This window comes from Triticum urartu, chromosome 5A (assembly GCF_056163025.1).
Source record: "Triticum urartu cultivar PI428250 chromosome 5A, HENAU_Tu73, whole genome shotgun sequence".
NCBI classification, from domain to species: domain Eukaryota; kingdom Viridiplantae; phylum Streptophyta; class Magnoliopsida; order Poales; family Poaceae; genus Triticum; species Triticum urartu.
Genome location: NC_141877.1, coordinates 33,329,235 through 33,344,611, shown reverse-complemented (window position 1 = coordinate 33,344,611; position 15,377 = coordinate 33,329,235). Strand labels below are relative to the sequence as shown.

Below are 15,377 nucleotides of genomic sequence, written 5' to 3'. Positions count from 1 at the left end.
TGAATCGACTTAAAGCGGCCAAGCAGCCTGTAAGCTTTTGGACATCGTGCACGCATACAGGACGCTTCATCCGGAGTATGGTGCCAATTTTCTTAGGATTGGCGTCGATCCCTCGTTCGGAAACGAGAAAACCGAGTAACTTTCCACCTGGAACTCCGAATGTGCACTTTGATGGATTGAGCTTGATATCATACCTCCTGAGATTGGCAAAGGTTTCAGCAAGGTCAGCCCGCAGGTCGGAACCTTTTCGGGACTTGACCATGATATCGTCCATGTATGCCTCCACATTCCGACTGATTTGAGTGAGTAAACACTTCTGAATCATTCTCATGAACGTGGCTCCGGCGTTCTTGAGGCCGAACGGCATGGTGACGTAACAGAAGCACCCGAATGGAGTGATGAAAGCTGTTTTGATCTCGTCGGGCCCATACAGACGGATCTGATGGTACCCGGAATAGGCGTCTAGGAAAGACAGTCTCTCGCACCCCGCAGTCGAGTCGACTATTTGGTCGATGCGAGGGAGGGGAAATGATCTTTCGGGCAGGCCCGATTGATATGCTTGAAGTCAATGCACATGCGGAGCGACTTGTCCTTTTTGGGGACCATGACGACATTGGCGAGCCACTCGGAGTGGTAAATCTCTCGGATGAACTCTGCTGCTAAGAGCCGAGCCACTTCCTCGCCAATGGCTTGCTTCTTCTAGACGGCGGACCGCCGAAGATGTTCCTTCACAGGCTTGAATTTTGGGTCGACTCGTAGACGGTGCTCAGCCAGCTCTCTGGGAACTCCAGGCATGTCAGAGGGTTTCCATGCGAAGATATCCCAGTTCTCACGGAGGAGCTGGATGAGCGCTTCTTCCTATTTGGAGTCGAGTGTCGTCGAGATGTGAGTCGGAGCAGCGTCGGGGTCGGTCGGGTGAATGTGGACTATCTTTGTTTCGCCAGCCGACTGAAAAGCTGATTCTGAGGCGGGCTTCTTGGCTCGCAGCAATTCACTCGGATCGGCAGTCTTTTGGTACTCTTTCAGCTCGACTACTGCCATCTGAGCGTCAGCGATCTTTGAGCCTTTCTGAAAGCATTCTTCTGCTTTCTTTCGGCTGCCGGTAACAGTGATCACACCTTTGGGGCCAGGCATCTTCAGTTTGAGATACACGTAACATGGTCGAGCCATGAAGCGTGCGTAAGCTGGCCTACCCAAAATGGCATGATAGGCACTCTGGAAGTCCACAACTTCAAATGTCAACCTTTCCTTGCGGTAATTCTTTGAATCACCGAAAACTACATCAAGAGCAATCTGGCTGAGCGACTCGGCTTTCTTCCCAGGAATGACTCCATGGAAGCTCATGTTGCTGGTACTAAGTCTGGACATCGGAATGCCCATCTCTTTCAAAGTCTCAGAGTACAGTATGTTCAGGCCACTGCCGCCGTCCATCAATACTTTGGTCAGCCGAGTGCCTTCGACAACTGGGTCGACCACCAAAGCTTGCCTCCCAGGGGTGGCAATGTGCGTCGGGTGATCCGACTGGTCGAATGTGATGGCAGTCTGCGACCACTTTAGGTAATTGGGTGTCGCCGGGGCAACCATGTTCACCTCACGGTTAATGACTTTCAGTCGACTCTTGCTCTCAACATCAGCAAAAATCATCAGGGTGGAATTGATCTGGGGGTATCCATCGTCACTGTCTTCTTTGTCTTCAATCCTGTCTGGCTCTTTTTCCTTATCTTTGGGCTGCTTGCCCTGGAACTGCTGGATCAGGAGCCGGCACTGTCGAGTGGTATGCTTTGGGTAAATAAAATTACCCTCTTCGTCTTTCTTGGTGTGGATGTGACACGGTAAGTCCAAAACATCATTCCCGTCTTGATCTTTGACCTTCTTGGGCTTCCAGGTGCCCTTGGGTTTCCCCTTGAAGTTTCCCTGGGCAACGGCCAGGGCCTCCCTGGGAGCAGCTGGCTCGGCCTTCCGTTTTTGTTTCCGAGTGGAGTTTCCTCCAGTTTCTTGGGCGACTGCTTTGAGCTTGCCGCTTCGGAGTCGGTCTTCGTCTTCTCCATTAGCGTACTTGGTGGCGATCTCCATCATCCGATTCAGAGACATCTCTCCAGTTCGACCGAACTTCAGATTCAACTCTCTGTATTTAACGCCCTCTTTGAAAGCGCAAACTGCTTGATGGTCTGGCACGTTCTCAACTGTGTGGTGCAGCGTGATCCACCTCTGGATGTAATCCCTCAGTGTTTCATTCGGCTTCTGCACGCAAGACCATAACTCTGTGAGGCCTGCAGGTCGTTTGCATGTTCCTTCAAAGGTCGTGACAAACACTCGGGAGAGGTCCTCCCAGGTGTAAATGCTGCTAGATGCCAACTGATTCAACCACGCTCTGGCTGAGCCCTCCAACATAAGAGGCAAATGCTTCATGGCCACTTCGTCATTGCCACCGCCAATCTGTACAGCCACTCGGTAATCTTCGAGCCAAGTGTCAGGCTTAGACTCGCCGGTGAATTTGCTGACTCCAGTTGCCAGCTTGAAATTGGGAGGAATCACTGCGGCCCTGATGGCTCGACTGAAGCACTCTGGCCCTGAAACACGTACTCTGCTGCTACTGGCAGGCGCATCTCTGTTGTGGCCCTCTCGATGAGCCCTGTTCCTGTCGACCAAACCTTGAACGAGGATAGACCTCGCATCAAAGCCTGGGTCTCTGGGGTCGACTGGAATCCTCTGCCCAACACTGTGAGGGCGTCTGTCATCTTGCCGTCGAGGCGCATATGACCCGCTCCTCGGGGGAGGGGTTGGCACTCGACGTCGATCATCTCGACCGAATCGATGATCATACTGCTCATTCCTCCTGTACTGATCATGCCGGTCGTCACGTCCCTCACGCCTCGGGGGCGATCTCGGGCTGTGGGCCAACTGTACTGTGTCTGCTGCAACGGATCGACTGTGGATCCTATCCCGTGACTGAGAAACGGCGGAATTCTGGTTTCCTGCCGCCCGGAGCAATGCTCTGATCTGCAACAAGCCCCTGCCTGCCTCTGACTGGGATGGCTGAATTGATTCTGCTATACGGGCTGCAGCGGCCAAATTCTGAACTGGGGTTCGATATACCTGAGGCGGTGAGAAGAGCCGGCGCCGACTGGACTCGGGAGCTAGCGGACGTCGACTGGACTCGGGAGCTTGCTGACGCACTTGCTCGTCGAGTATTTGCTGGAGATTCTCCAGTCGAGTGCGCTCGGCCAGGTTAGCAAGGCGCACGTCCTCCAAGGCCCGGGCCTCGGGGGTTTCTCCGACAATAGGAGTGTGGAGTGCGTTCATGTTCCGGCGGCGAAGCTCCTCTCGCTGTAACGACGTGAGAGGTTCGGGCAGATATTCATCGTGGGGATGCGACAGGTCGCCTCCGCCCGTAGCTCCGTCAGCGTGAGGGAAACCGGGGGGACTGTGTGTCCCATCGACCGCCAGAACCTCAGCCGCTGGGTCGCTGCTGTCGCACTCAGATGCGGTCCCCACGGAGCCAGTCGACAGGTCGAACAGGCCATAGAGGGACTCGACGGGCTCGATTGCCGCAACTTGTGGGGCTGCCGACTGGCGGGCCATGGCGTGCCTCACCCACCGCTGAAGTCTCGACCGACCGGAGCGCTTGCGCTGGTGGGAGACAGGGCGGGGAGACGACGCAGGGGTCGACCGATACTGGGTCGACGGCTGCCGCAGGAGGACGCCACGAACGCATGCGCGGAAGTGCGTTGCGCCGCGGACGGGGAGCGCGTCGATGTCGAGTGGTGCCTCCTGAAGCCAGGCGGAGTCATCGGCGATGAAGGTGAGCGCGCCGAGACGGATCTCGCGGCCCTCCACCAAAACTCCGCAAGAAACCATGATCAAAGGGATCGGAAAAGATCGCAACTTCTCCAACTAAGTGCTAAGATTCCGGCCCCACGGTGGGCGCCAATTGTCGTGGTTCCGACTCTGACAGTGATGTAGGGGGGTGAGTATGGAGAGGCTAGATCCTAGCTATGGGGAAGTTGTTACACGCGAGGTTTACGAGTTCAGGCCCTTCTCGGAGGAAGTAATAGCCCTACGTCTCGGAGCCCGGAGGCGGTCGACTGGATTATGCGTGTATGGATTACAGGGGTGCCAACCCTCCATACTGAGGAGGGGGGTGGCTTATATAGAGTTCGCCGGCCCCCTCCTGCCCTCAGTAATGCAGGGTTTAAAGTACATTTAAGATTGGGCCTTACTGGTAACGCCTCTAATAAAGTGCTATAATGACCATGAAGACTACTTAACAGCTGACCGTTTGCCTACGGAGTGACTGTAGGTCTCCTGGCAGTCGAGTGATTAGCTTCATGGTCGAGTGGTAGCTTCTTGGTCGAGTGTCTTGAACCTGTCGAGTGGGGTACCTTCAAGTCGATTGATAGGTGATTTCTTATAGGGATGTCCTTGGGTAGGGCTCTTTGGACGGGTCCGCGCCCCTACCCTAGGTACATAGCTTCATCATCCTACCGAGTGGGCCCAGAGATACCTCTCCGTCACACGGAGTGACAAATCCCAGTCTCGATTCGTGCCAACCCAACAGACACTTTCAGAGATACCCGTAGTGTACCTTTATAGCCACCCAGTTACGTTGTGACATTTGGTACACCCAAAGCATTCCTATGGTATCCGGGAGTTGCACAATCTCATGGTCTAAGGAAATGATACTTGACATTAGAAAAGCTTTAGCATACGAACTACATGATCTTTTGCTAGGCTTAGGATTGGGTCTTGTCCATCACATCATTCTCCTAATGATGTGATCCCGTTATCAATGACATCCAATGTCCATGGTCAGGAAACCGTAACCATCTATTGATCAACGAGCTAGTCAACTAGAGGCTTACTAGGGACATGGTGTTGTCTATGTATCCACACATGTATCTGAGTTTCCTATCAATACAATTACAGCATGGATAATAAATGATTATCATGAACAAGGAAATATAATAATAATCAATTTATTATTGCCTCTAGGGCATATTTCCAACACCGCCGTCGCCACAACACTGGGGGAGCTGTGAGAAGGAGCCCCGCCACCGCCGTCAGCCACGCGGGCTTCTCCCGTCGGCTTCATCCGGTGGCAGCATGGGGAGAGAAGGAAAAAGGGGAGGCGACGCTAGGTCGCGGGAGACACCCCGGAGTAGCGCAGGCAAGAGTGACATGAGCTTTTTTCTCTCCATATAAGTAAATGGTGGCAACATCCATTAATTTTATTTTCAAGTTCATATTGACTGTTATGGAGATCAAATATCTAAAGTTATATTCCATCCTTCACCAAGGAGTAATATTTCGTATCTGCACCCATAAATATTGCTTTTAATTCAGAATTTTATATATTTACACGATCAATTAATATCATAATGATTTTATTATTAAAAGGTTTACCACCTAAAATAAACTGCCAGTGTAGGCCCATGGCTTTGATGACTAAGGGTATATGGATTCATTGGTCTAAAACATTGTTTGCATATTCTTCATTTATATCTAGAAAATGATTTACTATCTTCGTCACAAAATGTAAAAAAAATGTTTAGATTGTTTTTTAACACAGTACAGACGCAAGCGTTTATATACACGCGCATACACTCACCCTTATAAACACACACGCATACCCTATCCCTATGAGCACTTCCAAAAGACTGAGCCGACACTATATCAAAGGCGCAATTACTTGAGCTCTCAAGCCAAGTTTTTCTAGCATGATTTCACTTATGGTGCCTTGTGAGAATTTTGAAGAAGGGAATATTTTGCCTATGACAACCTAGGACTTACTAGCTGTGGAGTCTGTTGTTTATCATGGTAGGGTGACATCCTATTTTTTCTAAGTAGATACTATTATGTTTTGATATGGTATAATACATATATTTTCCTAAATTGAATAATACATATCTTCTATAAGTTAAATATCAAGAAACTGGATGAAAAATTAAGGGTCCCGATAATGCTCACACATGTGGGCGTTAAGGGGTCTAGCCACACGTCTTGTGTGGTCCACACGTCTGTGTGTGGGCAAAACAATTAATGCCCACACGCCTGCTCTTTTGCCTCACAGTTCTTCCCACATGCCTACGTGTGGGAAAAATAGATAACGCTCACACGCCCGTACTCATGGTCCCGCACGCTCCGCGTGATAGTCACCACGCGTCCCCGCAGTTGCCATGGTCCGGATTCTCTTTCATGTTTGTTTAACTGCAGTTGCCATGTTGCTGAACTACAGTTGCCATCTCAGGTCAAGTGCGAGATGCCACTTTTGAACAACCGCAGCTGTTGCCATGTATGGTATGGTCTACTATAGTTGTTATGACTTGAAAACTTTCCGAAAAAGGCTTTCGCCCCGCTTTATATATAAAGCAAAGATCAACAACATCCCAGTACAGACGCACTCCACCCCAACACACACACACACCCAAGGCGGGATACAAAGGCGCTGAGCGCAGCAACACGACCCATAGCACTACAAGAGCAACCGGGGGCTCCACAAGTGAACACGCCACTGTGAAGAGATGAAGCCGCATACGACGAGCCGTGGGCTCCAAGACGGTGCCTTCAGGAAGGTTACGACACCGGAGCGCCGCCACCGCCCGATCCGAGGATCAAAGTTTCCCTAGGAGCCACACGAAGACAATGAGAGCCGCGACGACGCCTTCAGGAAGGGAACGAGCTACGCCATCGCCGGTCCGTCCGAAGACAGAGCAGGTTTTCACCCCGGACAATACTCACCGCACGAACGCCGCACCCCGACAACCACGCTGCCCACACGGCCATGGCCACTGGGCAACACCAAGCGACAGGCTCTGCCCAAGAGCACCGCGCAACCACCACCAGGGCCGCCGCCCCGGCATCCGAGGCCTAGATACCACCTCACCCGACACCCGCCGCTACCCCAATTGAAGAGACGATCGGAACCAGGGAAAGCCTCCATCGATTCGTCCTGCAGCACCGGGCGCGAGACGAGCTAGGTCCTGCTGCCGGGCGCGAGACGAGCGCGGTCCTGCTGCCGGGCGCGAGACGAACACAATCCTGCTGCCGGGCGCAAGACGAGCTCGGTCCTGCTGCCGGGCGCGAGACGAGCTCGGTCCTGCTGCCCGAGCGCGAGACTAGTGATGAGCTGCAGCACGGAGAGGGTCATCCTTCAATGGAAATAGCACCCGGACGACGAGGAGATAGATCAAGGGCTGTCACAAGCTGCCTACGGACGAGCTGACGCCGGTATAAGCCAGCCGCCGCTGCAGTCGACTTGCCAAGGCACCGTGGAGCCATCCACGGCCAGAGCAGCAGCCGCCCCGGCCACTGCCCAACCCGCGCCGCCCGGCGATCTCCAGGCGTCGGAGCCGCCGGGCACGCACTCGCGCATCCAGCCGTCCCCAAGCACCCACCCTCGAGCATCACCCCAACGCCGAAGGGACGGAAAGGCCCCATCTTGAGCTGGAGACCCCCGACCTCCCACAATCCAGCCCGCAATGGGCCCCTTGCAGCACCGCCAGCCACCAGGAAAGCTGGATCCGGCGCCCATCCAGCCAGATCAGAGCGAAAGCCGAGGGGTGAGGAGTCAGAGACGGCGGAGGGAGGGAGCCGCCGCCCGCCACCGCCAGCCGCGGCCCGCCGCCGTGCGCACGCCGGCGCACGCTGCACGCCGAAGCCCAGCCGCGCCACCACTCGCCGAGGCCCGCAGCCACGCGCCCGACCGCGCGCACTCCGGGACACCGCCGGCCGCCGCCCAGATCCGCCGCCCGCAGACACAGGGGAGCCGCGAGAAGACCACTTGAAAACTTTAAAAGTTGCCACCTACTAACACTAGGCAGTTGTCATGTAACACTAAAAAAAAGCATGACAAAGAAACATGTTCGAGTAACGAAACTGCTCTACAGACGACGAAACCGTAGACGATGTGAGGACGACTAAAAATCCGGCGGCCGTTGCTCCCTGTACACTTGCATGTGCGGCTGGATTTCACTGTCGTGCATGAATCGTCCGAGTTCTATCATCTGTCTAGCACTGCTCTTCAAATAAAGAGAGAGTTCTCATCTGCTTATAAGCACGTTAGGATAATTGTCATGTACCCTGCAAAACACACGTCAACTCGGTAAAAAGAAAGTTGCATCTATGTACAACTACGCTAGAGCAGTTGCCATGCAGACAACTGGCAGCTTTGAGCGTAAGAGAGAAGACGAGCATGTGGGCGAACTGATAAACGCCCACACACCAACCTCTCTGCATGCGTAAAAACTGGCGTGTGAGCGAACTGCTAAACGCCCACCGGATAAATGCCCACTCACCAGCCTAATCGTACATGGCATAAAAAATCTGACAAAACATGCCAAGATTCATGCAAAAATAAACAGACATTGATCTGTGGATGATATGCAAACGCCCACATGTGTGGACGTTAGTATTTTCGAAAATTGATTGTGAAATAGCACTACTAATTTAATGGTGCAATCTAAGAAGAACAGTTGTTTTTTGTCAAGCAATTCGGCGACAACAGTCAACAGTGCCGAGGTTCAGTTCATCGAGGATACAACTACCCCTAAAATGTCCATTGATAGTACAACACCCTGGCCTAGCAAACAAAAAGACGTGGTAAGACAAAGAATGTACAAGAAAAAGCCAAGAACAGGTACATAAAGTAGCGTTAAGCATAAACAAGTGTCGTAAGCGGAATCGGGGAAGGAAACGCAAATCCGGATCCGTTCCTCTTTCTCGGACCGGCCGATGGCGTCGGCGTCGGCGTCGGCGGCTATGGAGAAGGCTCGGCAGCTGCTGGAGGAGGCGGCGGCCGAGTCGCTGCCGACGGAGCAGGTGGACGCGCTGCCCTCCGGGTTCTACGACGCCTTCGTGCTCTGCGGCATCCGCGTCCACACCGTCGAGCCCGGCCGCCTCCTCTGCCACTTCACCGTCCCCGCCCGCCTCCTCGTGAGCCCTTCATCCATCCCACCTCCGGCAGCCAGATCTACCTACCCCCTTCCCTTCCCTGCTCAGTTCCTGCTTGATGCGTAATTTAACTTCCCCATCTACTGTTGCGCTACTATCTACCATTAGCATTTCTTCGGAAGATTACCTTCCCACTGTAGCTGAGGAACTTAATTTCGGAACAACAGAGTTCCATCATCTAATTGTTCACTGGAACACAAGCTGAGCCATCGTGCATGGACCAGCTTGTTACTACTGCCTTTTGCAGTTTTATTTACTGATGCTTGTGGTGTTGTTGTCGAGCAATCACAGAACTCAGGCAACTTCCTGCACGGTGGCGCAACGGCGTCGCTGGTTGACTTGGTGGGTACTGCTGTCTTCTACACGTCCGGGGCACAAACCAGGGGCTCACCACTAGAGATGAACATCTCCTACTTGGATGCTGCATTTTCGGATGTGAGTGCCTTCCTCGCCGAATTTAATTGGGTGTGAAATAAGTAACTACTCCCTCTGTTCCTAAATATAAGACCTTTTAGAGATTTCACTACGGACTACATACGGAGCAAAATGGATGAATCTACACTCTAAAATATGTCTATATACATCCATATGTAGTTCATAATGGAATCTCTAAAAGGTCTTATATGTGGGAACGGAGGGAGTAGCACATGTTGGCGTGAGCATCGACCCTTTGCTCGATCAATTTACATGGGATGGGATGTGTTCTTGTATTTCCCCATGGCCCAACTACTCTAAGCATAATTTAGCAGAGCTTATTATTACAGAGAAATGAGCTAAAAAATTACATTATCACAGAGCCAATAATCTGTAATTCTCACAAACTCCACTCTGCTAGCAACAGGTAGAGATGCCACTGAACATCATGAATCATTGTTTACGTGGCAAATTCCGTATCAGTTACCAGTTTTGGTGCATCAAGATTCCTTTATTTTTTAAGTTTTGTTGAGAATGCTCTAGTGCATAACCAAGTTGTACTTGTTCTCTTTATTCCGAATTGCATGGATGACCATGACAACCTTGACGAATAAGTTGAGCTGTTGGAATATCGTGTTTCACTTCTGAAGTTCTTGTGATTGTACAGTAACTATGAAATCATGTGTTGCCATTTGCAGGAAGAGATTGATATCGAGGCCAAGGTTCTGCGTGCTGGAAAAGCAGTAGGAGTGGCCACTGTGGAACTGAAGAAGAAATCTGGCAAAATCATCGCTCAAGCCCGCTATTCCAAGTATCTTGGTGCATCTAGTAAACTGTGAAGGTGTCCTTGCATTGTAAGCTGTAAGCCTGTAATTGCTCTTGTTTAATTACTTGGCAACCCTTATGTAATAGAATAATGTTGTCCTGAAATGGGAAATATGGAAATTAGTTGAGGAGTTTGCTACATACTACAGTGACCTTTGCATGTTTTGTGACAGAGTTGAAATATAAATACACTGATTTATGCATCCCAAAACAGCAATACCGCCTGGCAAATGTACTTTGAACATGAATAAGTCTGACTACCAATGGCTGAAGACAAAGACTTAAGAGGATCAAGGCTAATCGATTTAACTAGATAAAATATTAAATACTAGGAAATGAAATAAGATGATTTCCATAACTTTGAGCCAGGTGCGAGTTTCTATGACATTCTGATGTCCTAACGCATCTTTCTCAAATCGATGGTTCCTAGTATATCTGACATTTCAACTCTTTCCGTTCCACATGGAATCTTTGGTCTTCCAAGTTTATATTATACCAACAGAAGTCTTTGGTCTTCAGCAATAGTTACTCAGGCTGATATGTGTTATATGTAGAGTATCAGGCAACTCTCTGCTATCCCTGTCCTCTCACTGACTTGTCCTTCACCTGACCTCTTATTTCAACCAACACCTAATCTCATTAAAATGGTGAACACTGAACAGGGAGATCCTATAATTCTCCAAAAGGATTTTTGAGAATAAATTACCGTGCACTAGATCTTCCATCTGGAAATTTTTACCATGGCTGTGTCTGTTATCTCCCCAGTCATCGGTGACATGATTAGCAGAGATGTTTCGTCAGGCACCCAAGCCAAGCTAGGGATGTTTCGTCATATGCTAATCAAGACTGGAAGTACGGTGGAAGAGCCCAAAGGGGGGCAGATCACCAACTACAACACCTTGGAGTGACTCTCAGAGCTCATCCGCAGATCGTACCATGGTCGTTAAATGCTCGATCTATCGAAAAATAGGTCAATCAAGTCCATAGATGCTCATGATGACAACGTGAACAATAAAAAGGTGCAATCTCATCACCATCTTTTCTTATTGTCCTCTTCTAATCCTGCAAAGCATTTACAGGTTGCTGCAAGCACCATCAATATCCTATTGTCCCATGTCATAGCCTTGAAGAGATCAACAATGTTGTAGAACATTTAGAGAGGGAGCTGCACGCCGATATGATTGCCACGGAGTACCAACAGTTATGCAGATTGTCAGATGTTTGGCCGGCATATCGGAAGGGAACAAGTAATACAATTTCTCCTGTACAGAAACCACTTCTCTGAAGAAAAAATGGATATTCTTCCAATTATCATCCATATTGGAGTCAGGCACCCAAGGCAACACAGTAACCAAATCATGAAAATTGGATTAGTGCAGACAATCAAGTTGAGGTTCTTACCGCTGCGGAGTATCTATTTCCAAGGTGCTTGCACTTGCTGAGGCAGATTTTGAGGAGAACTGCCGCAGGCTAGAAGTACTCCCTCCGTAAACTAATATAAGAGCGTTCAGATCACTAAAATAGTGATCTAAACACTCTTATATTAGTTTATAGAAGGAGTAGATGGTAAAGTGATTGGAAAGGGTCAGTCATTGGCGCAAAGATCATTGGATCATTTCTGAGAGCTAACCCTAGGTACCAGTTGGCGCATAGTTGAGAAGTAGTATCTGTAGCCGCCAGTTCTTGGCACGGCAGTAGTGATACAGGTACAGGCAAAAGCAGTTGTAAAAAGAAAGTCATACTTCAATCTGCTTTGGTATGAAATTTGTTAGCTTTTGGAAAGCCTGTGCTAGAAGTCCAGCTCGTTGGGAAGCAGGCGACCATTTATACCGAAGGACTATTTGGAACAAGTAAAAGAAGAGGTCTCTAAGAGGATGCAATGCAGAAATGAAAGGACAGTAGAAAACAGCACAAAACTGGAGATCAGACAATATAAGATTCAGTACAAAATATTCCTACATACTAGAGAAGGAAACATTGATCAGCACACAGAATTCCGATGCACAAGGTTTAGTTCCCCAACAACACGGGGTTCCCCATGATTGAAATGTGTGGATCCTGATGAACTGTTTCGCCCACTTACAGTGCAATGAGCGTTGTAGTCCAGGCAAAAGAATGGCATAACTGACCTGCACAACAACACTTTTGCATTTCCAACATCTGCACTCCAGCTTTCTTGGTCTGCTGCTGCTGCATCAGGGCTTGGCAGAAGCATATCATGCAACCTGGCAAACTCAGGCTGTGTCGAGGAGAGCGGTTTCTTGGATATAATCAGCTGGCGCATCTTTACATGACTTGGCAGCAGATTCTCTGCCAAATCCGCAATGTATCCAAGGCCATCACCCAACAAGGACAGGCCCCCAATATTGCTTCTTAGGATCTTACACCAGAGCTGTAGATTTGGATGGGCTTTCAGCACCCCTCCGACGATCTTTGCGCCAAAGAATGATCCATTTAGCTTCCTTGCAATGGCTTTGCCTACAGCCAGCAGCCTCAGGTTCTCCTCAATGTCCGTGGCAGCAAAGGCATGCGCCTTGAAGAAGAACCAGTACTCTGGGTGTGGCAAGACCTTCAGCTTGACTGGCTCCACTGTCCCCATGCCAGCGGCGACACGCCTGTTGTTGGTGGTGAGTATGATCTTGCTCCCCTGTTTGCCGTGTCTCAGGCTTGGCAAGAGCTCCTCCAGCATTTGCTTCCTGTGCATGTCAACATCCTCGAACACCATCAGGAACCGCTTCTTGCGGAAATTCTCGTTGAGCACTTGCAGCGGATGATTAAGCTTTCCAGACCCTCCAATAACATGTTTGGATTTCAGAACAACAGTTGGTCGACCCATCGCCATAGCGTAGGTAGATGAGAAATTAAACAGCATGATTATTGGGAAGCGGTTGCGCAGCCTGGCATCATCGCAGACGTGCTGCACCAAGGTAGTTTTCCCAGCTCCAATGTCACCAACAATTGGCAGCAGAGGCAGTTTCCCCGTGATGCATGGACCGCTGTTGTCAAGCAAGAAGTTGATGATCCTTTCTTTCTCGACATGTCTGCCGAACATCTGCCCGTCCACAAAGATGTTGGTAGCCAAAGGGCGGCGGATCCGCTTGCAGCCTTGCAGGAGCATCATGAACTCCCGGAGATCACCAGATATGCTTTGCAAGCTCTCTAGCACCGTGTCGATCTCATCGACACCGGCATCATGGCGAGACAGTATGCACTTCACGGTGCTCGTGGCGACACGCACGCGCTTTGCAGGATTAAACAAGGACAGAGAGAAAGGCTGTGCTGGTACCTTGTCACCATGCCCGTCTTTGAGCTCCGGCTCTCCGCACCTGATCGTGTCGAGCAGATAACGACCCTGGTACACACAGTCGTTGAGCTCCGAGAGCCATTCGAGGGCAACATGGTTCGTGATGTGCCTCCCTTTGGCCTCCTCCACCACACTGTGAATCCTGACAAGCATGCGACTTATCTTCTGCAGCTTGACACTGGCACTCTGTTGGACGCTGAAGCGGCCGGCGAGAAGCGAGATCACCCTGCCCACCATGTCGCCGACTACCGCCGAGAAGATGGCCTCCGCCATGGTAAATTCCTTACCAGCAGATCTTGGAATGTTTCAGGGCAAATTTTATGGACGGGTCATGTAGTGGTGCCTGCAGGTCACCATTTTTGACAATATCGTCTCACATGTGACGTTTGATTGCTCAAAAAGTCAAGGTGAGCACCAATAGTTGGGTGGTATGGTTCTTAGCAGGATAGCGACTTCAAAGACTTTGGTGCTCTGGCTTTACATGACACCAGAAGTCTGCAACACGTGGTTTCTTGTGCACTACGTATAAATACTCAGGTGCTTTCTGAAGGAATGAAAATCAATGATGCGCGACTTGTTGGCGGTAGATACTACAGACAAAATTGTCTTTTCTTTTCAGTTGGTCTGGTCTCTGGTGACCAACGCTGAAAGGAGTTGAATGAATGGTGATCTGATGTGGCCACTCGTTTGAGATGGCCATCATTTCTGATTGGTATCTGACTTGTGTGACGAGCCCGTCAGTGACGACCCAGTCGGTTGAAGTGTGTCTTAGCTGCTGGTGTAGTTCAGTTGTACCATAACATCTCCGAATTTCCAAGGCCGGGGATGGTGTTGATTTGAAATTGTCCTTCAGGAGATGTTTTGATCACAAAATATTGGATTGATCTCCTGCAAATTGTTTCTAACATTATGTTGATTCAGGACCCTGACCGAATGGTGTGGAAGACGCACAATTCAGCAGTGTATAGCTCTCAGTCTTTATATATAGTTATCAATTCAGTTTTGTTAAAGCACATCTGTTTAGGGGGATTACTCCAGTTTTTGTTCCTACTGCTTGGAAGATTCATGTCCCCCCTGGGGTATATATGCTCTTGTGCTTACCATCACATTATAAACTGCTCACTAGGGATAATTTAGCTAAGAGGCAGGAGATTCTTGATAAAAGTTGCCTGTTGTGCTGTGAACCTGAATCCTGTCACCACTTGTTCTTCGGTTTGTGGCATTGCTGCATTATATTTGCAGGAAATCTGTGAGATGCTTGGATTCAGTTATCTGTTTATTGAGCACCATACTGCGACAAGTAGTTCTAATTCGGGACGGAGGGAATATCAGTCTCTGGCTAACTCTGGCTTTGCAATAAAAAAACACGCTGTAAGTAATAATAATATGATTATGTCTGCTTTCTTCTGGTTGAGCACCGGGACACACACGCACATAGGAGTACGGTTTACTCCTCAATATGCCTTCATCTATCTCTGTATTTTTTTCAGATTTTTTTGAAATGTAAAAATATGATTTTTTTTTTTTTGAAATTTGGATTTTGCATTTGGAGGCCTTCATGGAGATCGGCCTGCAAAAGCAATTTCCGATAGCTACATTCTTTTGCTGAGCTGGAATAATCAGCCTCAGTAATATTTGACCTCATTCTTTTGCTTTCAACTCATAGAGGAGTGGAATTCAAGCTGAAGCACAGGCAGTGGGGCCCCCACGTCGCTCTCCCAGGAACGGCACGGGCGGAACTTAGCGCCACAGCCGTGCGTGAAGTATCTTGTGTGTGTTGCTCAGGGGTTGTGACGGTTTTAATCCGTTTTTTCATTAATTAACTAGACGACTCTTTTCTCCTTAATTAATAGATAGATGAGGCAAATATTTTGCCTCCGTTTTA

At 49.6% G+C, this 15,377-nt stretch overlaps 2 protein-coding genes across 2 annotated transcripts; one reads left to right on the top strand and one right to left on the bottom strand.

Moving 5' to 3' along the window:
- The first annotated feature begins 8,585 nt into the window (after positions 1-8,585).
- Positions 8,586-10,329, top strand: LOC125507572 (Thioesterase superfamily protein). Its single transcript, XM_048672114.2, has 3 exons — positions 8,586-8,931; positions 9,241-9,384; positions 10,062-10,329. Exons 1-3 carry the CDS (start codon positions 8,731-8,733, stop codon positions 10,200-10,202), a joined length of 486 nt encoding a protein of 161 aa, XP_048528071.1. The 5' UTR covers positions 8,586-8,730; the 3' UTR covers positions 10,203-10,329.
- Positions 10,330-10,481: 152 nt separating this feature from the next.
- On the bottom strand, positions 10,482-14,929 carry LOC125507573 (disease resistance protein RGA2-like). Its single transcript, XM_048672115.2, has 2 exons — positions 12,272-14,929; positions 10,482-12,104 (listed from the first exon to the last, which is right to left on the bottom strand). The coding sequence occupies exons 1-2, from the start codon at positions 13,763-13,765 to the stop codon at positions 11,925-11,927; spliced, it is 1,674 nt and encodes a 557-aa protein (XP_048528072.1). The 5' UTR covers positions 13,766-14,929; the 3' UTR covers positions 10,482-11,924.
- Positions 14,930-15,377: the final 448 nt, after the last annotated feature.